This window comes from Suricata suricatta, chromosome X (assembly GCF_006229205.1).
Source record: "Suricata suricatta isolate VVHF042 chromosome X, meerkat_22Aug2017_6uvM2_HiC, whole genome shotgun sequence".
Taxonomy (NCBI): domain Eukaryota; kingdom Metazoa; phylum Chordata; class Mammalia; order Carnivora; family Herpestidae; genus Suricata; species Suricata suricatta.
Window position 1 is genome coordinate 68,275,992 of NC_043717.1, and position 24,214 is coordinate 68,300,205.

Below are 24,214 nucleotides of genomic sequence, written 5' to 3' on the forward strand. Positions count from 1 at the left end.
CTCCCTCCCTGCTCCTCTCCTGCTCATTCTCTCTCTCTCTCTCTCTCTCTCTCTCTCTCTCTCTCTCGCTCTCAAAATAAATAAAACTTAAAAAAAACTTTTGCTGAATTTTTTCATCAGGATTTTTAAAAATTTCCCTGTAGTACATATACAGTGGAAAGCTAAAAGGACTTGAGGTGAGGCTTCTAGAAATCTGTATTTCCCAACCTTCATGGGCTTAAACTAGAGACTCCCAACAGGCAGTTCCACTATATGTCTACACTCCAGTAGATTTCTAGGATTTGAAGTTAGGAGGGGAATCCAGTCAATATAACCTCTTCTACTACACTCAGAAACAGACTGTCAACACTGAATTCTTTCCCTCCCCATGTCATTTCATCTCAAGGTTGTCTTTTTCTCACATAAAGTTTAGAGATTCCTGGAATACTGTGCTGTTCCTTCCACAGGGGAAGTACCCGAAGTGACTACCCATCAGTCTTGGAACCAGCCTACACCAAATCTCTCCAGGGTGTAGGTGAAAACCAGAATAGAAAGCCTTCTCAATCAGAGTTGAATTTTGTAGAAGCTTTTATTTCAGTGATTAAAAGGATGCAATAAATGGAACCTATACTGATTAACATTAGGCATGCATCTCTACCTGAAACTGCTGTGTGACTGGCCTAAATCCTTACAACCTATTTAGGCACATCTTAGAATTTTTTCGACTCTGATACACAATGTAAGTAAGCTTCTTCCTCGTGGCAGTATAGGAATAAGTGTTATGCTCACTGGCTAGATTCCTTTACAACCAGAGGCCTCTAGACACTCAAGCTACCTGTACTACCTCGAGACCATACCTTATATATTTAAGTAAATCACACACAGCATAAGGGAGATAATCTAGAAAGCTTAAGTGTATTGTATGAATATCCCATAGATTTTTTTCCAGCACTGATAATCAGATCACAAGATAAGGAGGCCTACAGTTAAGTAGCAAATTACTCTTTGCCCACTGCTGCCCTTTCTGAAAGACACAAAGATGTACACCAATCTCCCCAGAAATCAGAAATGAATCCACGCAAATGACAGGTTGTACCTATGTGGTCCCACTATCAAATCAGAGAAAGCAGTTCCACTATCAAAATTATAGGGAGCAATTCATGGGACTTTGAGAAAGCACAGTCCCACATACAGTGATATGCATCTAGGAGTTTTTCATTCATCTGTCAATTGTTCTCATAATATTAGCATAAAAACACATATGACCCTCAAAGCTCCCTCCCCCCACACACAGAAAATTGGTCTTTGTTCATTCTCGAATGACAGGATGTCCCAAGAGTGACAAAGGTGGGAGCCACTGCCCCCATAGCCTTTTCTTCAACTATCCCATCAACAGCTCTTCATTTCTTGAACTACCTTCCTTTTCCAAAGAGGTAATTCTGAGATCAGTCAGAAAGGCTTTCTGAGAAAACTGGCTTGGTTTTCTGGGTCTGTTCCAGTCGATTCAAGATGAACTGGCTTGTATCAATGAAGCGCTCAACGCAGTTCACAAAACAGGCCTCAGCCCGACTGTCCAACTTTGGCCCAGGCTTGTCCATGCACTTCTCCTGCTCAGGACAAGATACAGAATCACAAAGAGAACTTGGGGGTAAAAGGGGGGGGTGGGGTAACTTTTTGTTATTTAAAGGAAAAACTTCACCTAAACCCAGTATCTGTTATGTTAGTATTTCTCATTTGGCATATGGCAAGCAGTTATTTACAGCCTTACACTAAATTCTCACAACAACCCTACAAAATAGATACTATTATTAACCCTTATTTTACAAAGAGGGAAGCAGTAGCAGAGATACATTGCCCAAAATTATTGGGCCAGAAAATGGTGGAGCTATTACAGAGGGGAAAAAAAAGGGGAGGGGGAGAGGGACAAAATACAAGTGAAGTAACCCCTTGCTGAATTTGGTTATAAAGCCACAATGCTGCCACCATTAAATGCCTTTAGAGTAACTGTGGGGGCGAGGCGTGTGTGTGTGTGTGTGTGTGTGTGTGTGAAAGGATAAATCACAGTAGTGACACCCTAAGACCTACCAAACAAAAAAGAAATCTACTACCCAAAATTCTGTAACCTTGTCTACTTAAGCCAGAAGCTCTTGGTTCCTCTTAAGATAAATGGAAAATTGTATGTATTTTCCTAAAGGGCCCACAAATTACAGACTCTTAAAGGAATCGTTAACCCCACCCCCTCCTGGCTGAAAAGTAATGAATTACAGGCTTGGTTGTTTTTTTAAAAGAATCAAAGTACCAAGGAGTAGAAGAGTTAAGTTCGCATTTGTTAGGGGTCATGGTCCCGCAATACCGTAAGTTTATGTGAAAGGGACTATGGAACCGATAACTGTATATAGTTCAAGTTAAGTGCCTTAAATGAATTTTATTCATTATTCTCTGCTGTGTACACAAGCCTCAGACTCTTCACTTCCAAGGAAAATTATCCTTGGCCTCCGAATTCTTTAAGTTTGTTTGTTTTGTTTTGTTTTTTTTTTCCTCCTCAGGGCAGGGCAGTTATGCTGTCCTTGGCAGCCAGAGAACAGTTTGATCCCAAGCTGCAAATGCCTTCCACACTGTTGCCAAAGTCCCCTCACAGGGTATATTCAATTCCTTAACCTTCAGACCTGAAACAGCTTGGAAGCAAATTTACGTGTGTAAGGCGGGGGAGATTACGCCACTTTTACAGTTAGTTAGTGCGCTACAGCCACTCATTTCTCATGGGCAAACGGTTAAAGTAACTGGGCCATCCAGGTTAACGCTGAGGAGTCCAGGAACGGGAGACTCACTTCCTGGGAATCAGGGTTCCAAAAATAAGATCCTCAGTATTGGTGGCGCTCATCAGTCTTGGTGACCAGCACCAGGCAGAGACAACCTCAAAGTGCCTAAAGTGCTGCTTGGGAGAGGTGTGATCCCCAGTCCTCTGCACCAACAAAGCGAGGTCTGGCGTGAGAATCCCCCGAGAAGTGGAGTCACCTCTCTCCCCTCCCACTTGGTCTGAGAAACTGGAGGAAACCAAGGCAAGATGCTACCGGGTCCTCCCCGTCCCCGAATCCTGGACGTCCTGGCGAGTCCTGCCCAGCAGGGGCAGAGGGAAAGCAGGGAAAGTGGCCAGGTCCTAGCACCAGCTCCTCACCCAACAAAGTTCCGTCATCTGGTGCACCAGCTGCTGGAAGCGCTGCTTCTGAGTCTCCACTTCGATGAAGTGCTGCAGCTGTGGGTCCACCGAGCCCAAATCCGCCGCGGACGAAGACGAAGAGGCGTCCATCCCACCTCCACCACGCGTGCCGAGAGGAACTCCGCAGCAACTCACCGACCTTCACGTGTCTCCGCGACGGAACCGGAACCACAACCCACCGCTTCCAGGCCCGCCCTGTGAGTGCAGTGCGCCGGCGTATGGCCCCCCGCCCCCGCCCGCCGCTCCTCCCGGCAGCCTCTGATCCAGGCTCCTGACCGCGACACAAACGGCCGCGCCCTACGTCAGCCAGTAGGCCTCGGGGCTTGCAGTTCGGTATAGCGGTGCGGTCGAAATGCTGATCCAAAGAGTAAGGTTCAGAATTGGGAAAGGAAGTTACTTCACACCAGGTGGCCGGTTCCCGACCCGCCCAACAGCCCAGGCCTTGCCCGCTTCCAAATTGGCCCGCGCGTTCTCTGCCGATGTGCTGGTGCTCGCTCAGCCCAAATGGCTAGGCCCTTAGCCATTCTGGAGCCCCAGTTCGTTGATGGTGTTTTCCCTTCCTGACGTAGGGGAATGAGGCTCCTGCGGAATTTGTCCCTAACTTTCAGATTCATTCCGGTAATGCTGTGTGCCTGCTGTGTGCCAGGCACTGGTTCTTTGCTTGTGAGTTTGGCTGTGATTCAGAGGCAGAATTTCCCAAGAGCCAGAGAAGTTAAATTGCCGTGGATCTTGTCAAGTTCTCAAAATAGGAACATGCCGAACTAATGCCACGCAACAGTTCTCTGGAACACTGAGATAGGGCGCTTCAGAGGGGTTGTGAGACTGAGATAGAAATAAACCTTCAGGCTTTCCAGTAATTTTATTTTATCAAAACACCCTGCCCTCCCATTTTTATGACACCGTTTTATTCTTCCCAAATTCTGCCTCCCTCCCCCAAGCTCTAATGCCTACCCAAAGAGCTGTTGGACCCCTTGTCAGGCTCTTTACATCCCTCCATCCCCCAAACTTTCCATCCCAAATTCAGTCCTGTCTTAATACTCCTGGAAATCGTTCTGAGGACAATAACAGGCACAATAATTCCTTGGCTTTTGCTCAGAAGGTACTATTCCAGAGAATCAAAGAAGAGTGTCATTCCTAGATGTAGAGAGGGGGCCTTTGTGTATTCAGCAAAAGCACAAAGGCTCCAGTGCCTGCAAGCCTGAGATTTCCTCAGAAGTGAAATTGGGGCTTGTGGAGGAGAGGAATAGAACCAAGAAGCTTATTGGTGAGCTCAGGATTCTTCATCCATGACATCTAGGATGTTGCTCAGAAGAATTTTGAAAGTAGGACGTTCCTCTGCTTTCTAAAACCAAAGAAAAGGTAGAATGTAATAGCACGCTATAATCCACAATTCAATGGAAATGCTCTGAGTAAGCAGCAAATATTTATTAAGTGTATACCATATGCCCTGTAGCGTACCTTGTCAATTACACACACACAACAATGAATGAGAGAAAGAAAGAGGAAAATAAATGGAAGTGCTCCATAATGTCCTTGTGCACTTTTCACCTTTAGCAACTCAGGTTATCAATGTGATGGGACAATTTGCAAATTAAACTCACAGTGATTAAATTGATGGTGAATTCTTTACAGAATTGTACACCAATGTGTCCTTATTGTGTATCCTCAAGTGAAAAATGGCAACTGAACAAGTTTAAATGTTTGACAGAACTGAAACTGTAAGCTTTCAAGTACCGTTTCTATTATTCCACAGTAAAAGTTTTACAAAGAAATTAACAGTTCAAGATCATGGGCTGCATCACTGGGCAGAGATCCTCAGCACCTGGGACATTTTTATTACCACTGGCTGGCCTCTAGACTAAGATTCTTTATGGCCATGGTCCTTAAATCCCTGAGGTATTTTGTGAATCAGGACACATTCATGCCAGAAATATCTAAATCCATCAGAATCAAAAAGGCATAAATTTCTTGTTCCTTTGAACCAGTGGTTCTTAAACCTAGCTAAGTATCAGAATTTCCTGGGACAATTAAGAGGACTTTTCTGGTTCTGCTTCAGACATACCTAATTGGAATCTTCGGAAGTAAGGCCCAGTCATTTGCAGTTTTAAGAGTTCCCCAGTGATTCTGAAATGCATCCAGTTTCATGAGTATTACGTTTCTTTAAATGTTTAATTATTTAATTTGAGAGAGACAGAGAAAAACAGCGAGAGAGCCTGAACAGGGGTGGGGGTAGGTAGGGTGAGCAGAGAGAGGGAGAGGGAGAATCCCAAGCAGGTTCCACACTGCCAGCGTAGAGTGCAATGTGGGGCTTGCTCTCACATGATCATGAGATCATGACCTGAGCCAAAATCAAGAGTCAGATTTTAACTGATTGAGCCACCCAGGTGCCCCTCATGAGTACCACTTTAAACAGGCTGTGGAGAAAGCACCTGTCTGAAACAGTTAACTAGCAGAGTGAGGATGTCCTAGTTTGGAGGGAGCATTGTCAATCCCCCTTAATCCTGCATGGCACAGGAGAGAGAAGGGAAATGGTTGTCCCTTTCTCCACACATCCTTTGTGACCTCAGTCATTTGTTGAAGGGAAAGGAACCATGCTCTGATCCAGATACCCACTTTTCACCCTACCAAGAGGGATCCCAATTCACATATATGCTTGTTGGACACTGTCCTTCCCTGTTTCTAGTGGCACAGAACTAAGCCAAGCATTCATTTCCTACTAGAGATTTGGGATGCCGAATTAACGTTGCCAAGGATCTACAAAAAGTGGAGAAAGCACCTCTGAAAGAACTCAAGGTGAGAGCAGCAAAAATATTTTAGTAATAGTGGTACGGGCTCCTTATTTTCAAAATACCACCTCTACCCACATACCCCATGATGCACCATATTTTAAAAAAAAGATGACCACTACCAGGGTGCCTGGGTGGCTCAGTCAGTTAAGTGTCCAACTTCAGCTTAGGTCAGTGGTTCTTGAGTTCGAGCCCCACATCGGGCTCTCTGCTGTTAGCATGGAACCTGCTTTAGATCTTCTGTCACCCTCTCTCTCTCTGCCCCCCCCCGTGCTTTGCTCTCTCTCTCTGTCCCTCAAAAATACTCAATAAACATTTAAAAAAATAAAAACTGACCACTACCTATCTTAGTTCCTTTCAGTTTTTTTTAATACCTTTTAGGACCACAGCCAGAAAAGGTTGGCAACTAGTAAAGTAGAAGAAAGAGCCAATGACTTCCAAAGGAATCAACACAAATTTTAATGACTTTTCTCTTCATCATACATGTACATACATTTGCCTGAGTACTCTTACCTGCCTGCTTATGCTAGGTGACATGACCCGACAACTTCCCCTTTCCCTAAAGCTCAGTTAGTAATGGAGTCTGCTAATGATACTCTAGGGAGAACTGGATGGGCCTGGGAAAGCCTCTGGCCACTGAAGGACTGGGTCACAGGCTGGGTCCAAGGATGTGTGCTGTTATCAGTGTGTGCCCAATGGCCATGTGGCCAGGGAGCATGGGGACTGGGTGCCTGGCTAAACGGGAGAGTACAGCTCAGGGAAATCATTCAAGAGGTCCCAATAAAACACTTACCTCATGCCAGCAGCTGTACATGATGCTATATACCCTCTCTGAAGCTAGATGAGGCCTATAGAGACGTAGGCCTTGGGTAATGTGTTCAGCCGTTTCACTGTTAGTAAATCTTTCATATGGCATCTTCCCCAGAGAATAAATTTCCCACATCAAAACCCCTAGAAAATTAAAAAAAAAATGTATTATGTCAATTTGCTGTCTCTTCAGGGATCCTAGTCTTCCTAGATTAATGTCAAATATTAGATGCAACTGATTCCCCAAACTGTGAATTTTGCATTTTGTCCAAACTCCTGCCAGAGTACTGACCACACTGGAAGGTAAACAGGATTGTACTGGACTATTAGCTCTTCTAGGAGAGAGACAGCATCTTATTTGTTTTTGTAATTATAGAATCTGGCAGAGGCCCTTGGTACATAATTGATATTCAGAAGCTGTGGAATTCTGAATAAATTGTTTTTTTCCTGTCAATATATTGTAAGTTCTAAGAAGGCAGGGATCATGTCTAGTTTACTCTTTTGAGCCCCAGGAACCCCTGTGGTGCCTGACAATAGTAAGCACTAAGGATTGGAAAGAAAACAACAAATAGTAACGTTTGTGTGCAGGTTACAAAGTGGCCATTTCCCCACTGCTTCCCCTTTCTTTGAGCTGTATAATCTGTATAATTTTATCCACTCACCAAAAGCCCAGATGTCAGATTTGCTGCTGAACTTGCTATACATAAGGACTTCTGGTGGAGACCACCGGACTGGAAATTTGGAGCCTACTGAGCTTGTGTATTCATCATCCAGGACATACCTGTGGACCAGGACTTGTTACTGTTAGGATTTGAAGAGCTTGACGTGTGCTTAAACTGTCTTGGCGCAGTCCTATGAGCTGCACAAATGCGTGCCTGTGGGCCATCCAGTATCTTTTTAAAAGTTACTTTTAATGTAATTCTGTTTTATTATCTGAATTAGCTTTCTTGATTAACAATATGGTTACAGCAAGTATGAAGTGAAATAATACTCCCTTCTTCTCTGTCCTCCTTTGTCTTTTCTCCTTCCTTCTAGTCTGCAGTTGCCCATGGGAATTAGACTAATTGGGAAGGAAGGAGGCTCAGGAGTGGAGACAACAGGATTAACAGATCAAGAACAGGTATTTGGAGAAATCGGCTAAAAAAAAAAAGAGGGAATGACAAAGGAGAGGAGAGGGATATTACAATAAAACAAAAGGACAAAATAAGTGACCTAATTCACAGAAAGAAAGAAAAGGAACAGAAAAAAGGCAAAAAAAAAAATACTAGAATGAGGAGGATAAAGGAAAGGGAAAAGATGAAAAACAATAATGCTGCCTCATGTTTGTGCTGTGCTATTTTTACTTTTAATTTTTTAAGGTTTATTCCTTTTTTGAGAACAAGACAGAGACAGAGGGAGACACAGAATCTGAAGCAGGCTTCAGGCTCCAAGCTGTTAGCACAGAGCCCAATGTGGGGCTTGAATTCAGGAACTGCAAGATTATGACCTGAGCCCAAGTCGGATGCTTAACCGACCGAGCCACCCAGGTGCCCCTAATTTTACTTGTAGAGGGAAAGATGAAAAAGGGATACTCACCTGGACAGGCCGAAGTCAGATACTTTAACAACTCCTTGATCATTTACCAAACAGTTTCGTGCTGCCTGTAGTACAACAGTTACCAGTGAGTCTCTGGCCCTGACAAAAAGGTTAAAGGCACAAGGCTCCTGCCTGCCAGGGGGATGCAGCCAGGGAAGCCTCATCTCTTTCACTCAAGAGACACTTTCCCACCCAGCAGGAGTCAGCTGTTGCCCCTGAGAAACGTGGATACATTTCCACTACATCTAAAGCAATCTGCTATGTAGACATAAGTAAAGCGCTGAAGGCGTACAGAGTGATTTCATTCACAGCGATGATTTCATGACACCCCTTCCTCTACCAAAATGCTGAGAGAATTAGGGAGAACAGAAGCCAAGGTTGGTTTGTTTGGTTTGCTTTTCTGCCAGTGGAACTAAGACAATTTGAATCTTGGCCCCCCTGAAATAAGCAGGGGCACAAACTCTGATGCCTCTAGAGGCTAAGCAGGCACAGGCAAAGTGAAAGAGTGAACTGGGAAGGGTAGATTGTAGGAAAATGCAGAGCATGCAGTTAGTCTGTAGGAGACAGCTGTTCCTCAACTCCAGTTGACTGCTAGCATGGCCTTTGAGAATGGGCTTGGTGTTTCAAGATGGTCAAGATTTTCAAGAGAAGCTAGCCATTCATTTTTTATTTTTAATTAATTTTTAAAATTTATTTATTTATTCTGATATATATAGAGAGAGCACTCAAGCAGGGTAGAGGCAGAGAGAGGGGGGAGGGAAAGAATTTAAAAAAGGCTCTGCACTGTCAGCACAGAGCCCAATGCAGGGTTTGAACTCCCGAGCCATAAGATCATGACCTGAGGTGAAATCAGGAGTTGGACACTTAACCCACTGAGTCACCCAGGTGCCCTCAGTTTGTTGCTTTTTGTAAATGTTTTTAAATGTTTGCTAAATAATACACAACATTTTAAATAAAAGAACAAATGTACCCACAGGCCCCCAGTATATGACTCTGATGTAACCAAATGATGGCTCTGTGCCAGGAGCAGCCCCAGTGGGAAGCAGGGTTGCCCATCTGTCCTGAAGGACCCCACCATTTTTACTTGCTATGGTAGGGGGCTGGGAGTGAGTGACTGCTCTAGCTATCACCGTGGCAGAACTTGTAGTGTTGGGGCTGGAGATCCTTGGCTGGTTAGACCACTGGGGCATAGGCTCACCTAACTCTTAGTACTTTCTAGATAAAATGAAAGGATAATCCCAGCAACCTTTCTCATCCATGTAATATGTATCTTCCTCTGCTTCTTCCACCCCCAGTCCTTGTTCCCAGGCCAATCTTTCTGAGGTCCTACCAGGTCTCGGTGAAGGAATTGCTTTGACTCCAGGTATTCCATTGCTTCACAGACATCCTTGCACATCTCCAGCAGCTGCTGAGTCTGGAGGCGGTGGCGCATTTCCCTCAGGTAGTTCAGGAGGCAGCCATTGGCCATGTACTCAGTGATGATGAAGATGGGGCGCTGCTTGGTGCAGACACCATACAACTGTACCAGCTTCTCATGGGAAAGATTCCTACAGGAGAGGCAAAAAACCAGTCCTCCCTTTCCGGCTCTGCGTACTAATCAGAAAGGGGCTGGAGAGGAAAAGGGTTGGCCTGGAAGTAGAGTATCAAATAAGGGACCATGATAACAAGTTGAGTTCTTCCTTCCCACCGTAAACCCTAAATGTGCCTACTATGTGAGAGCGGAGAGGGATTTGGAGCCCACGAATAGAACAGAAAATAAGCTCATCACTGACTGAACAGTAAGGGTAATTAGTTCAGTATTCCTTTTGAAGGTCTCATTTTTCACGTTTATCCCCAAATGCTACTGAGATGGTACACCCCCATGATCAACACTACTATCAACCAGTATCTAAGGTAAAGAAATGATTACCTCAGCAGTTAGTATTCCCACCAATCAAAGATTGACCTCAGGTCTTGGTCTCAAATCTCTCCCACTCTAAATCACCTTAAGCCATAGTGGAAACTGCCCTGGTAATTCCTAGACTCCAGCAACTGGATTGAGAGTTGAGTTTGGGCTGTAACTCACATCATGACTTTGGCTTCTTCAATGAACTCATCCTCAGACATGGAACCTTCTTTGATCATCTTGATGGCCACATCATACTGGCCTCTCCATTTCCCATACTTCACTACCCCAAACTGACCAGTCCCAAGCTCCTTCAAGAAGGTCAGGTCCTTTGGATCGATTTCCCATGATCCTATAATAACAAAGCCTTGATATGATCCTTTGGAAGTCATTAATGTATCATTCCTACAATAGATAAGAATCCCTAATAGGGGTAGAAATAGGCAAGTATAAAAAGGAAATGCTTAGGGGGTGCCTGTGTGGCTCAGGCTGTTGAGTATCCGGCTTCAGCTCAGGTCATGATCTCGGGGTTCATGGGTTCAAGCCCCACGTCAGGCTCTGTGCTGACAGCTAGCTCAGAGCCTGGAGCCTGCTTCGGATTCTGTGTCTGCCTCTCTCTCTGACCCTCCCCTGCTCATACTGTCTCTCTCTCTCTCAAAAAATAAATAAAACATTAGGAAAAAAAATTTTAAAGGAAATGCTCCGGTGTACTCTCTCTCTTTGCCTAGGTAAATCTCAGGGACAAAGTGGTTACAGGTTGGAGGAACTGGAATTTTAGGTGCAAGTCAGCCATAAAGGAAGGAGAAACTAGACATTCTGTTAAAATTCCTTTATGATTATGTTTTCTAACCACAATTAAAAAATAATCTCTTTATGGGGTGCTTGGATGGCTCAGTCGGTTAAGCCTCCGACTTCGGCTCTGGTCAGATCTCACATTCGTGGGTTCGTGGGCTGACAGCTAGCTCAGAGCCTGGAGCCTGCTTCCGGTTCTGTGTCTCCTTCTCTCTCTGCCCCTCCCCCTCCCATGCTCTGTCTCTCTCTGTATCAAAAATAAATAAAACATTTAAAAAATTATTTAAAAATTATAAAAAAATAATAATCCCTTTATGAATGTATGCTTTTGCAATCCCAGTATAAGCCACCAGGGGGAGACGAATATTAAATAAACCTGTTGGGCTTTGAATCTTTCTTGAGGTTGCTGGTGCAGAACAGTGTGCTGCAAGGACTAATTGAGTCTGCCAAAGGTAGTCTTTGCAACTGGTCAGTCCACCCTACCCTAGAGAAATAAGTAGTTACCGTAGCCCAGGCCTGCAGTGGAAGGTGCATTCTTGTTTTGTTGAGACACTGGATATTTGAGCCTAGATATGAGCCCTGAAACATACAGAAAGGGTAATGCTGCTGGTGCAGTGTAGGATGGTGTTGTATACACCCTTGCTTAAAGCCTCACACTTCTGATATTCATCTTTCTGGTACATTTTGAATTCCAGAAGACCTCCATGAACCCAAATTTTTCGGGAAGTTTCTCCTCTCACAAAAGGATTTTCAGAAGAAAAAGAGAGAGAGAGAGATACTAATTAAAATACATTCCCCAACTAAATATATCCCCACCTCCAAGCCTAGGCTTAGCTCACATCCTACCTCTGCTTTTGATACTAAAATGTGTAACGGGGACTCCATAAAATGACAGCCTTGACACTGCCTTGCATGGGGGTGGCAGACAGCGGCAGGTCTTCTCAATGTACTCATGCCCTCAGCAAATCTCCTAGTTTTTCAAATGTCTACCAGACTTGGAACCTGTCTTCTGATATTTTCTAACCTGTATGTTCTTTGAGGGCGAGTACCTTGGCACTAGAACATTTACTGTGTTCTCCTCCAGTACCAAGGAAACTGCTGAGGACACAGGAACTCAATGAATAGTTGCTTATTTATTAGTTACCAGTATCTTCTATGTCTTTCCTTAGCACTGAACATCAGTCACCAAATAAGAAGTCAGTCCATACTGGGTGTAAGGTCTGCCTTTGACCACCACTTTATTTGACCTCTACCCGGCATCATAAGGGTTTTCTTTCACCACTAATTTGAACTGCCTTGTGAGGCCTTTTCTTCCCCTCACCACCTTGTCCTGAATTGCTTCTGTTGGTTCTTGTCACATCTTTCTTCTCTGGTGCCCCTGATACTCACCTGCAGAGTTATGCTGATGGTAGTTAATGAGCTCAGGGATGGTGCTGAAAAGGTGCTTCTCAGCCAGGTAATACTGGCTCTGAGGTGTGGAACACACAACATAATGGCGTATCACCCCTTGAGGGTCCCTAAGGAAGTGGATGCTGAGTCAGCAATTTGGAACAAAGGTCAGCAGGAACCAAGAAGTAAAGTGAAGTGAAGTTTTAGTTTAAGAGACACAGGTAGTAGGAGGGGAAGACTATTAAAGCACCTCTGCCCTTTGTCCCCAGGGCCTTGGGACAGTAATGCTCACCCTTGGAACAGTAATGCTCACCCTGTAGATTTAGCAAACACGGATACAGTATATTTTCCTGCTTTGCTGGAATCTCTGACAATGAAACCTCCTTCTTTCCCCTGAAACAATGAAAAATTAGCTGACTTTAAAGAGTAAATGGTGTTCACACCTGCATCCCACCTGCCCAAACCTGAAAGAAACTTGAAGCCTTAATTTTACTGCCAAGTTCTATGTTTGAGCTGCCAAGCACCACATTTGAGCTGCAGCCTCATTGCTTTCGATACTGAAGAGTGTAATTGAGACCCCCCCCCATAAAATGACAGACTTGACACTGCCTTGCTTTGAGGTCACAGATAGAAGCAAGACCTCACTTGTTGTCCATGGAGAATGCCATTTGCCTGTGGTCACACACTTACCTCTTGCTTTAGCAGTTGCTCAGCTTGACTCCGAGTCATGTGTTTAGAATACCACCTGTAAAGGGAGAAAGCTTCAGCAAGGCTCTTAGCCAGGGTGTTAGTAGCTTAGAGGTTAGAGCGCCTTCCACCACTTGACTGTGCCAGTGGTTCAGTCAGTTCACTCAACTCATACTTATTGAGTACCTATCATGTGCATAGCACACTGCATCCCTTTCCCAAAAACTGGTTGGAAATGAAGAGTACAGGACAAAAGGCAGAGGGGTTCAGGGAAGGGATCAGGGACAGGGCATTCAAGGATAATCCATTTCCATGATTAGGGAGAAAGAACGATAGAAGTTTGATGTTTTCATCCTTTCAAATGTTTCCTACCAAGTTGTCAAGTCCTTTTCTTTGAGTGGTTCTTCTGAATTTGGGTGTGATGACCTCTCCAACTCTCATAAGCAAAGGGTGTTTGGGGTGAGAGTAAGACATACCCACTGACTTAGGGCGGTGGCATCATTTGACCCAGTTGGCAATGTCTTTAATAAGTATCTTGAAATAAAAAAATTATTGAAAGTATAAAAATGCACACACTATATTCCATTCATCTGGGAAGACTGTGTGTTGGGAACACGAGCATACTCACTCATACATTTCTATGGAGTCTTCTGCTTCGGTAACATAGTTACTAGGGATGTAGCCTTCCTGCCTGTAGAGGAGACAGTGTGGTAGATCATTCAGGACTTTCCATCCTGGGGGAGCGGATACAGATTCATATGCCTGTATCCCTGGGCTCAGAACCCATCTCAAGTGGAGGTGTATAAACCACACCTCTCCCTCAAAGAGGATCATGTCACTGATGCATGGCTAGGCCAGGGAAGTGTGTAGCCTCTGCACATGCAGTGTTGGTTATACGCGCATGACAGTATATGGGCCAGACCTTACAGGCTCAGAGAAGCGGCCACAAGTAGAGCTGCACTCTGGGAAGTACTTGGTGGGACAGCATAGTCACTTTGGTGTGGGAAGAACAATTTCTGATTGGGATACCAAAGCAGGGGAATCATGCTGCAAGATTTTGCACTTATGTGGAGAAGGTGGGCACAAGGCTCCAGAAGGGCTGGAGTCGACTCACCCACTTTTATCCCGTGCTCTCCACCAGGGTAAGTTGTTCTCCTCCAAAATAATATACTCATCACCCTTTCGTAGCTGTAGATCATTTGCATTCATTGGCATATAATCATAAAGGGCTACAACCTTTTTCAGCTCACTTGTAGAGGCAGGTGCTGCTGTTGGCTCAGGGGGCAGAGGCTTTTTCAAGATCTGTGTAGTGGGGGGGGAAAGTTGGGGATTTGGCTAGATATCAAACCCTCTCCTCTTCTCCCCCAACTCTCTGGCTTACTAGAGACACCAGTCCCTAAATCAGGAATTTAAAAAAGGTTTATTCAGCATTTATTCAACCAGTTTTCAAGTACCTATGCTGGGTTCTCAGCCTGGAGAACACATCAGAATCATCTAGAGAGTGGCTAATAATTCCAGGTTGTTTCCTGTATCAATGGTGTCAAAATCTCTGAGGATGGGACCCAGGAACCAGTAATTTTAAAACTTCCCAAACAAAAACCATGAAAAGTTATGATCTGAAAACACTGGAATTAAACTAGTAAATAGATCTACTAAGTGACTCTGAATCTTAGTTTCCTTGTTTGTAAAATGAGCAAAATAACTCCTGCCCTGCTTATATGTAAAACAGGAGAGGTTTTTAGATTTCAAAAAGTAACCAAAAAATCAGTAATAATATATTAGTGGTAGGATCAAGTGTTGGGCGTATGGGTGTTCACTGTTAAATTCTTACAACTTTATGTTTGGAAATATTTTTCATTTAAAAATATCAGGCTTTGTTTTGTTTTAAATAGGTGATTGGGTTAAATCGTTGCCAAGAGCTTCACAGCAGCTCTCTATCTTACCACTGAATTAATTGGGACAAATTCCATGTTTCCTCAAGAACACCAATTAACATTACTAAGTCCTCTGAGAGTTTTAAGACTCATGTGCTTTCAGGGTGTAATGAAGTTTTTTTAAATTTTATTTTTATTTTGGGGTGCCTGGGTGGCTCAGTCGGTTAAGCTTCTGACTTCAGCTCAGGTCATGACCTCACGTTCGTAGGTTCAAGCCCCACGTCGGGCTCTGTGCTGACAGCTCAGAGCCTGGAGCCTGCTTCTGATTCTGCGTCTCCCTCTCTCCGCCCCTCCCCACTCATGCTCTGTCTCTCTCTGTTTCAAAAATAAGTAAAACCTTTAAAAATTATTTTTATTTTTAATTTTATTTTTAAATTAATCTCTACACCCAGCGTGAGGCTCGAACTAACGACCCCAAGATCAAGAGTCATATGCCCTACCAACTGAGCCAGCCAAGTGCCTCTGTACATTTCTATTTAAGCAGTAGCAGCACCAATTTCCCTGTATACCTGGTCCTCCTCAGGTGTGGGAGGAAGGGGCTTTTTCGTCTTTCGGTGAGAACTCCCAGGTTTTAAACCTACAAAGTAAGAAACCAGTCTTGATATGGAACGTATCATAGGAAAGTGCCCAGGGACAGATTTGATCAGGGACTTAGCTTTTGTATACAGTGCCTTTAGGAAATTTAGGAAAAGTCTAAGTGCATACAGCTCTGTACCAGGTTTCACAGCTTGAAAAGCAGAGTACCAGCAGCATTTCAGCCCCAGCTAATCCCCTCTCCCAGGTCCCTTTGTGCAGTGGGCAAAATGTACAAACCTGGTTTTGACAGACCCTTGAAAGGGTGGTGGATAGGGTCAAAAGAGGGAGAAATAATATTGATCATATTTCTTACTTCCATTTCTGTTCTCCAAAATTTGGCAACCCATAGCATTTTTGGCTGTCTGAGAGCAGCAGAGATACTGCCCATCGATCCAGAAGCAAGGATGGTATTTCTGTACCAGATCACTGTTGTACCGGATTACTGTAATGGGAGAGAGAGAAAGAGAGAGAGAGAGAGAGAGAGAGAGAGAGAGAGAGAGAGAGAGAGAGAGAGATCATATTTGACATTCTGAAGAATCCACCATTTGCGTGTTTTCCTCTTTGACTAAGGTTAGTGGTGAGCTTCAAATAACAGCCCCTTCCTCAGAACCGGTTGGCTCACATCCCTGGCCCTGGAGAGTTCTTGTGCAGTTCTCTTCAGTGGTCTGTCATGATGACTATCTCCTAAGTACTGTGGTAAGGATATCTGATGTTTCCAGAGCCCAAGAACCAAAAAAAATATATGTTCTCTGTTTTCCCAGTAACCATTACAATCTTCCTGTAAGGCAAAGTGTTGATTATGGTGTTCTTTTCCAGATACAGGAAACAATACGTCGGCGCCAAACTCACTCCATTTCTCAAAATGCCAATGTCCCGATACCTGAGAGATCTTTTAGAGATATCTGCTTAAGTGAGAATATCTACATCAGGCTTTCTGTGTTCGTAGAATAGTCAATATAATGGAGCTCAGGAGCAAATGAAGTGATTCTTCCTCTAGAATTAAACATGGTTTCAGTGTTCTTAGGGCCACTGAGGTGGGTTGAGCTCATTGTGGGAGATAAACACAGCACCTCTATTTCCTTCACAGAGTCATGAGACTCAAAAGATCTCCCTGAAGCCAAAGTACTTCGTAGAGAATAGAGTGGTTTGCAGATAGGAGGAATTGGTATTACTGTTTTCAATACTGTGGCATCTCAAGAAACTGAGCATGAAGTCAATTAGACAAGCCATCCTGGGATCAAGTCATCAGGTAACAGAGCAAAGACTACTGAAATGATTGGCGATAGCTAACATTGGGACAAAAAGGGTTCAGCTGGTCTGAGAATGTGCACATTTGAGGATCTACACATTCAGCCTTTACTGCTAAGGAGAAGCCCACATAACTTTTGTGTGTCATCCTTGTGCAGGGGCCATGCTAATCTTCTGTGTATTGTTCTAATTTTAGTATATGTGCTGCTGAAGCAAACACAACACATAACTTTTATTTAAAAGATAAAAACAAGGCAGGAGTGCCCGGGTAGCTCAGTCAGTTGAGCACCTGACTTTGGCTCAGGTCATGATCTTGCAGTTGAGAAGTTTGAGCCCTGCGTCAGGCTCTGTTCTGACAGCTTGGAGACTGGAGCCTGTGTCGGCTTCTATTTCTCCCTCTCTCTCTGCCCCTCCCCCACTCATGCTCTGTCTCTCTCTGTTGCATAAATAAATAAACATTTTTTTAAAAAAGCAATTTTTTCCTCTGTAGAGACCAGCTTAAGTCCTTAAGAGCTTGCTAGTCACACTCCATTCAATTAAGTCTTTGAAGGAAGCCTAGAAGCTTCTGATAGCCAGGTGTGTTTCACAGGCAAATGAACAAAAAAGTGCTGTTTTTTTTAAGTACTATTTTGATGCTTTTCTAAACATTGATTGGAAGACTTCTAACCACCATTTCTTACCTACAGCCTCACCTTTTACCTTCTCAGCACTCCCCTTCACCATCATACTAGGTACAGGGTGGTAGGGCCTAGTCGGATAGAGGTGGAAGCTAAGGGGTTGCATTGTCTGTAGAGAATTTTTAAACAATAATAAAACCAACCAAGTCTGTCTTTTATTATGACCAGGCACTGGCAACTCTGAACAACATTCCAGATGTCAGCCAGGACTGATTGCTCTCACTACCTCCATTCTCAGCCCCTCCCTTCCCCTACCATTACACTTCACCTGGGGATTTGAAGACCCTCTGGTGCAGGCCTGCACACTGGCAGACTTGCCAAGAAGTCTTAAGCAGTAACTGGGTGCTCTGTGAAACTAAGTTATGCTAATATGCTGATGAAGGCAGATAATGCTTTCTGCTCTGTCCCCCTCCAGAAGACTCATTAGAAACTTACCCTATATTCCCAAATAATGCTTGCCTCTTGAGGGGTCCCTTGAAGATGACACCCTTTCTTTTGTTGGTTAATCCAGAGCTGGTATTTCCAGCTACTTAGGAGGGAATTGCAAAAACGTTTATTGTGGACTAAATGTTTATGTCCCCTCCCTGAAATTCATATGATGAAGTCACCCAATGTGATGGTATTAGGAGATGGAGACTTAGGGAGGTAATTAGGTCATAAGAATGTAGTCTTCATGATGGGATTAGTGCCCTTATAAGAAGAGGCAAGAGAGAGAGATTCTCTCTCTCTCTCTCTCTCTCTCTCTCTCTCTCTCTCTCTCTCTCTCTCTCTCTCCCTCTCTCTGCCTCTCTGCCTCTCTGCCATAGGAGAGCACAGGAAGAAACCAAATCCACTGGCTTAATGATCTTGGACTCCCCAGCTTCCAGAACAGTGATAAATCAGACTTTTTGTTTAGGTCACCTGGTTTATGGTATTTTTTTTACAGCCTGAGCTAAGACAGTGTCCAAGTGAGTGGTGCAGGAAAGACTACTTCATCAATGCATAGAACCAACTCTGTCTGGGAAGCACTAATGGTTGGTGCACTTTCTCCCAGTACTTGATGGGCTGGCCTCTCATGTTCATATTTATTAACATAATATCTAAAATTCTGTTTCAGGTATGAATGGGTTCTTCCTCCCTATATTGGTTGTTGAAGTTTCATCAATGTCACTCTTTCTTTCATTTTTGGTGAGGTCAGGTCATTTGCTTATTTTTGAAGTTGCAATTAAGAGGATCTATTGAGCTTGTCCAAACCAAGATTCTACAGTGAATGTAGACACATATATGTGGTGCTATAACATTAAACTGCCCAGTGTTGTGTTCAAGGAAATGAAAGAAGAGAGCCCAAGTCCTCAAGGATACAACCTCTGCATGGGAAGTGCCACTGAAAAAAGAAGGCAGCTGGATATGGGGTACCTGAGGCCCTACTTTTAAATGGAGGTTTAACTTACACATAATGAAATGTGCAGTCTAAGGTATATAACTAGCTACATTTGGCTATAACCATTTAACCACTACTCTGATCTGAGACCTCAGAAAGCTCCCTTTGGCACTTTCATAGCCAACAACCCTGAAGAGATAGCCAGCACTCAGATGAACTGTTTTTCTCATGTCAATGATTTTCAACTGGTGCATTTTATCCTACATTGGGATAACTTATCCCTATAGTAGGACTTTACGCCTCCTAGATAATCTCACAATTGGCATTGCCAGCACCTGGGGCTGTCCTGGTATTGTTACAACTTGCACCTAAATCTCCCAGCAACTGTGGTTTTTGTTGCAAGGTGCCTACTTTTTTGGGTCATGTTGTCAGCCCAAGCAGGTTCAACAAGACAGACACCCAGGTCTAGAACAACTAAAAATGAAATGACTTCAGTAAAACAGAAGAGAAGAGAAAAGAAGGAAGAATTGCACCTTACTTTCACTACCTATCCACACTAATAACCCAACTGAGGTGGTAGTGTTTTCTATTTGTTTTGGCTTTATTTTTACTATTGTTGTAATTTTACTCACCCAATGAACTTTAATTGTAGTGCATAATCAGCATTATAAGTTTGGCATTTGAGTTAGAAATCAAGTTTACAAGCTGGATGTTCTTTTTTTTTTTTAACTTTCTTAATGATTATTTATTTTGAGAGAGAGAGAGAGAGAGAGAGAGAGAGAGAGCGAGCGAGCTCAAACAGGAGAGGGGCAGAGAGGGAGGGAGAAAGAGAGAATCCCAAGCAGACTCCATAGTGCCAATGCAGAGCTCAACGCTGGGCTATTTCACCAATTGTGAGATCATGACCTGAACTGAAATCAAGAGTCGGACCCTTAACTGACTGGGCCACCCAGATGCCCCACAAGAAGGGTATTCAGTCGTTGCTTATACCTTGAATATAGTGAGCACTTAGTAAATATTTGTTAAGCTAACTATAACTGATTTTGAAATTAGTAGTTTAAGTGTAAGAGAGTTACTAACTTGCATGGGTCACTTTTATTTTTCTCTTCTGGTTCTCCCTCAATACATCCCACTTTCCCCTATTTCCAAACTAAATCCTAACTGTCCATCAACATGGAGGCCAAGTTAATGGTGGTTGTTTACTCTTACAGAAATATAAGTGAGCACAACCATTGGTCCCTTTCTGTGTGGAAGGCACTGCATGAGACCCTGTGGTGAGAAACCAAAGAAATACAAACATATATGCCTTCTGTGTGCTCATTTTGTGCTTCTAGGGCTAAAGCAGGCCTCTTACCTCAAAACATGCAAAAAAAAATCCTAAGAACTGGACTTTGTGTTATAAGATCACCGATTTGCCATCTCAACATGGCCTTATGCTAGAATATCTTGCAGCTTAACTACAGGTGTAATATCTGGGCTTGAGAACAAAGCAGCATGAAACTATACTAAACTTAGGTTCTGGAGTCATTCAGACCTAGTGATATGGTAAAAACCCAGGCTTTACCACCCAGTGTCCCCATATATGTGACAATGAGCAGGTTACTGAAATTCTGTGAACCTCAGTTCCTTCATCAATAAATAGGAGAATAATACATATTTATACGCTTATCATGAGAATTAAAAGCTAGTACATTTGAAGCACTTGGCTCAGAGCCCGGGACATAATAAGTGCTTATTAAGTGTTATTATTATTTTTTCCTAATTTTTAAAGTTTATTTATTTGATGAGAGAGAGAGCGAGCGCTGGGGCGGGGCAGAGAGAGGAGGATGAGAAAGAATCCTAAGGAGGCTGCACTCTTCCAGCACAGAGCCTGACGTGGGGCTCGAACTTATGAATCACAAGATCATGACCTAAGCCAAAACCAAGAGTCAGAAACTTAACTGAGCCACCCAGGCGCCCCTGTTATTGTTGTTTTTAACCCAAGGTTGCTGTGAGAATGAGATGATAAATATAAGGTACCTAGCTCGGTGTATGGCACATAGCAAGAATTCAATAAATAACCCCTTTCTTCCCTTCTCCTCTTCTCTTTCAGCTTGAAAGATTTGGTGATTTTTATTTTGGCCAATCAGACTTGCACTCAAGGGAGTGAATAAGGGTGGTATGGTGAACCACCAAATATCAGAATCTAAATGTTAAGACAAAGGGCTGTCATGCAATAACCCAACCATGCTGTTATCAGTCTGCCATCCTTCCTGTTTCTCTAGGCAGCCTTTCCTGATGTCAACTCAACCAGTTAATCTCTCAGTCACTTGACATGTGGCTATATATACACACAAATATGTGTGCATTCATCCTGTGCTGCAAGCCTTTAGAGTCAAGTTTATCTGAGCACGTTGTATGGTCTTTGTGAAATGCTGAAACTATGTGCAAGCTTAAGTCTTCATAAAACAAGGAACATGAAATGGTTCCTCAGAAAATATTTACTCATGATAGAGATGTACTGTGCTTTCCTGTATAATGTTTTATAGTTTTCCATGGGCTTTCATATACATTACCTCACTGGATCATTAAGACAACCCTGGAGGTAAGTATGGCGCGTACCATTATTATTTCTATCAGAAGAAACTAAGCCTCTACAGGAGCTGATTGGCCTACTTACCAGGGGTCATCCAGCTTATTAGTGGCAGGAGAGGGCTTGGAAGAAGCTTCTCTGCTCTAACTTCAAGCATTCTCATAATCATCTAAGTCTTTGGAACTAAATATTTTACACTTAGGGTTTGAAATATTGCAATAACCATTGAATGCCACATCATACCACCCTTGTTGTTGGTGGAAAGAGTGGGACTATTTTACAGACAGGGAAATAAGGGTGCCTACAATTGCAGAATTGCACTAGAAAGATAATGGTGGAACTGCATTGAAACTCTTTTTTTCTTTTATAGTTTATCGTCAAGTTGGTTTCCATGTAACACTCAGTGCTCATCCTGACAAGTGCCGTCCTCCATGCCCTTCACCCCTTCCCCTCTCCCCCTCCCCCATCAGCCCTCAGTTTGTTCTCAGTATTCAAGAGTCTCTCATGGTTTGCCTCCCTCCCTCTCCCCAACTATTTTCTCCCTTCCGCTCCCCCATGGTCCTCTTTTAAGTTTCTCCTGTTCCACTTATGGGTGAAAACATATGGTATCTGTCCTTTTATGCCTGACTTATTTCACTTAGTATGACACCTTCAAGTTCCATCCACATTGCTACAAATGGCCAGATTGAAACTCTTTGTCTAGTACATTATCTTTTATTCATATAATGGAATATTAAACTCCATTTTGTCACTAATTATTGAAGAAAATACAATTTATCATCTTCTTTCCTTCCTTTCCCCCTGTCTTCCTCTTTCTCCCCTTCCTCCTCTCTTTCCAATTGTCCTTTCCACCTCTTCTCTTTCTTCTCTCTCACCTCCCTCCTTCCATCATTCTTCTTTTCTTTCTCCTTTTCTCCATCCCCCCATCTCTCTTTCCTTCTCCCCCTGCCCCTTTCTCTCTTCTCTCTCTCTTTTACTCCCTCTCCCTCTCCTTTCTTCACTTATTCTTTCTTTGGAAAGTAGTGAATTATCAAATAATTCTCACCATTTTTGAGCTGATGAATCCAACGTTTCCTCAGTTCTTCAGTTGGAGAGAAGACATAAAGAGGCCCTTCATCATATACAACCTGAGGCAATGGACACACAGACTTCAGCAGTTAGGATTCAGAAAAAAGAAGAAAACCTTTGAGAACTAATCTTAAGCTACAACTTTGTATATTCATAGTGGAAAACAAAGAAAGTTAGGGTCTTTAGTCAGCAGTGGAGCTGGGGTCATGTGAACTATTTGATAAATTCATGAATAATTCATATCCAGGCTTGTAGGACTTAGAAGCTCTTAGCTTTTTAAATATCCTAAATCCTCTTGACCTTTGTTGCAATTTGTGTATAAATGTAGTTCATAATATTTCCCTCTACCCTTGGTGGAGACAGGATTTATGTTTATCCAACAAATATATTTTATGATCTTATTAAACTTTAAGTTTGTATAGAAGGGAATTGAAGTAAAATTTGTGTAACTTAGGTTTTGATTGGTACATATGGATTATAATATGAAACAAAATTTTAACTCAGGGCTAATTTTCCTCCCATGCCCTAGTGGCCTTCCCTTGCCCAAATAATCCAAGTTTGGGACCACAAAAGATTAAAGTATATATTTACTTCAAGGAGAGTAAAGTATATATTAAGCATTGTCATCAAATCAAACAGTATTTTTTAAGAGCTTCACAGGTACAAGGCATTGTGTTAGGTGTTGTACAGGTGCATGAAACATGTGGTTCTAATCCTCACAGACTTATCAGACATTACAAAGTGGATCCTGAAATCAAATGTAAATTAATTGGAATTAATTAGTGGTATTATCCAGTAGCCCAGACTAACAACATCATCTTATTGAAAGACAACAGTGGTAAAAACTATGTATAAAACACTCCTCTTTCACAGGTTTTGTAAATTTTGATACAGTCAAGGATGTGAACAAGATCCTTGCAAATTTTTCTTTTTGCTTGTTGGTCTTGCTGTGCTCATAAATCCATGACAGAAAGCCCCCTCCCCTGAGACTTTCCACTTCCTTTTCTGGCTTTCACTGTTTGCAGAGGCTGCTATATTCACATCATGTGACCTACAGAGTTTTCAGGACATAAGCAATTGAATCTGAAGCTCTTGTTTCCCTCATAGATTACAATGCACCTACAAAATAGATGTCAATGTGACTTTTCATTATTTCAGACTAGATTAAAATTTAGGTCTATGTATGTCTAATAAACCTTCCCCATACTGAACCTCCTAATAGTACTTCTTCCCTCCCCTATTCTGTCTTTTCAACCCACATGACCACCATTAGACAGATAGGCAGAACCAAAAGGAAGTGAAATGCTCACTCAACAAACAGAGCATCTTTCTCAATGTAGTTACCATAGACAAGACATGCCATAATACAATTACTGCCATTTTTCTCTTTGAGGTGTAGAGACTAAGAGGTACTGTGTTAAATTGGGAAAATAGAAAAAACAGTCTTAGCCCATGTCAGTCTCATTTCTCACTTAAGCTTCCTTGTCCACCTCAACTTCTGTTCACTGGGACGTAGTATTATTCACTGTGACTGCACTCCATCCCTAACTTAAAAAAAAAACGTTTAACATTTACTCATTTTCCCCCCCTAGGAAGTGTGTCTTGGGTTTTTCCCTTATTATTTTCGTTACTTTTTTTTTCTCTTCTTTTTTTTTTTTTTTT

The 24,214-nt window shown here is 42.9% G+C and overlaps 2 protein-coding genes and 1 non-coding gene across 4 annotated transcripts in view; all 3 read right to left on the minus strand.

Annotated features, from left to right (window-relative positions):
- Window positions 1-549: 549 nt before the first annotated feature.
- TIMM8A (translocase of inner mitochondrial membrane 8A) lies at window positions 550-3,371 on the minus strand. Its single transcript, XM_029929911.1, has 2 exons — window positions 3,155-3,371; window positions 550-1,586 (listed from the first exon to the last, which is right to left on the minus strand). Exons 1-2 carry the CDS (start codon window positions 3,284-3,286, stop codon window positions 1,425-1,427), a joined length of 294 nt encoding a protein of 97 aa, XP_029785771.1. The 5' UTR covers window positions 3,287-3,371; the 3' UTR covers window positions 550-1,424.
- A 665-nt stretch (window positions 3,372-4,036) lies between these two features.
- Window positions 4,037-24,214, minus strand: part of BTK (Bruton tyrosine kinase) — a 33,223-nt gene continuing 13,045 nt past the window's right edge. The window contains exons 5-20 of one of the 2 annotated variants that reach the window (XM_029929909.1): window positions 22,530-22,611; window positions 15,941-16,069; window positions 15,561-15,628; window positions 14,232-14,419; window positions 13,746-13,808; window positions 13,121-13,175; window positions 12,744-12,823; window positions 12,431-12,558; window positions 11,546-11,620; window positions 10,430-10,601; window positions 9,695-9,911; window positions 8,365-8,429; window positions 7,452-7,570; window positions 6,776-6,933; window positions 5,259-5,320; window positions 4,037-4,538 (exon numbers count right to left, since the gene is read on the minus strand). In XM_029929909.1, coding sequence (XP_029785769.1) covers window positions 4,502-4,538; window positions 5,259-5,320; window positions 6,776-6,933; window positions 7,452-7,570; window positions 8,365-8,429; window positions 9,695-9,911; window positions 10,430-10,601; window positions 11,546-11,620; window positions 12,431-12,558; window positions 12,744-12,823; window positions 13,121-13,175; window positions 13,746-13,808; window positions 14,232-14,419; window positions 15,561-15,628; window positions 15,941-16,069; window positions 22,530-22,611 — 1,698 coding nt within the window. In that variant the 3' untranslated portion in view covers window positions 4,037-4,501. The remainder of the gene's footprint in view (window positions 4,539-5,258; window positions 5,321-6,775; window positions 6,934-7,451; window positions 7,571-8,364; window positions 8,430-9,694; window positions 9,912-10,429; window positions 10,602-11,545; window positions 11,621-12,430; window positions 12,559-12,743; window positions 12,824-13,120; window positions 13,176-13,745; window positions 13,809-14,231; window positions 14,420-15,560; window positions 15,629-15,940; window positions 16,070-22,529; window positions 22,612-24,214) is intronic. The other variant, XM_029929910.1, reaches the window with a different exon arrangement.
- Window positions 16,988-17,095, minus strand: LOC115284465. The gene has a single exon (XR_003905218.1). It is a non-coding gene; the product is annotated as a U6 spliceosomal RNA (small nuclear RNA).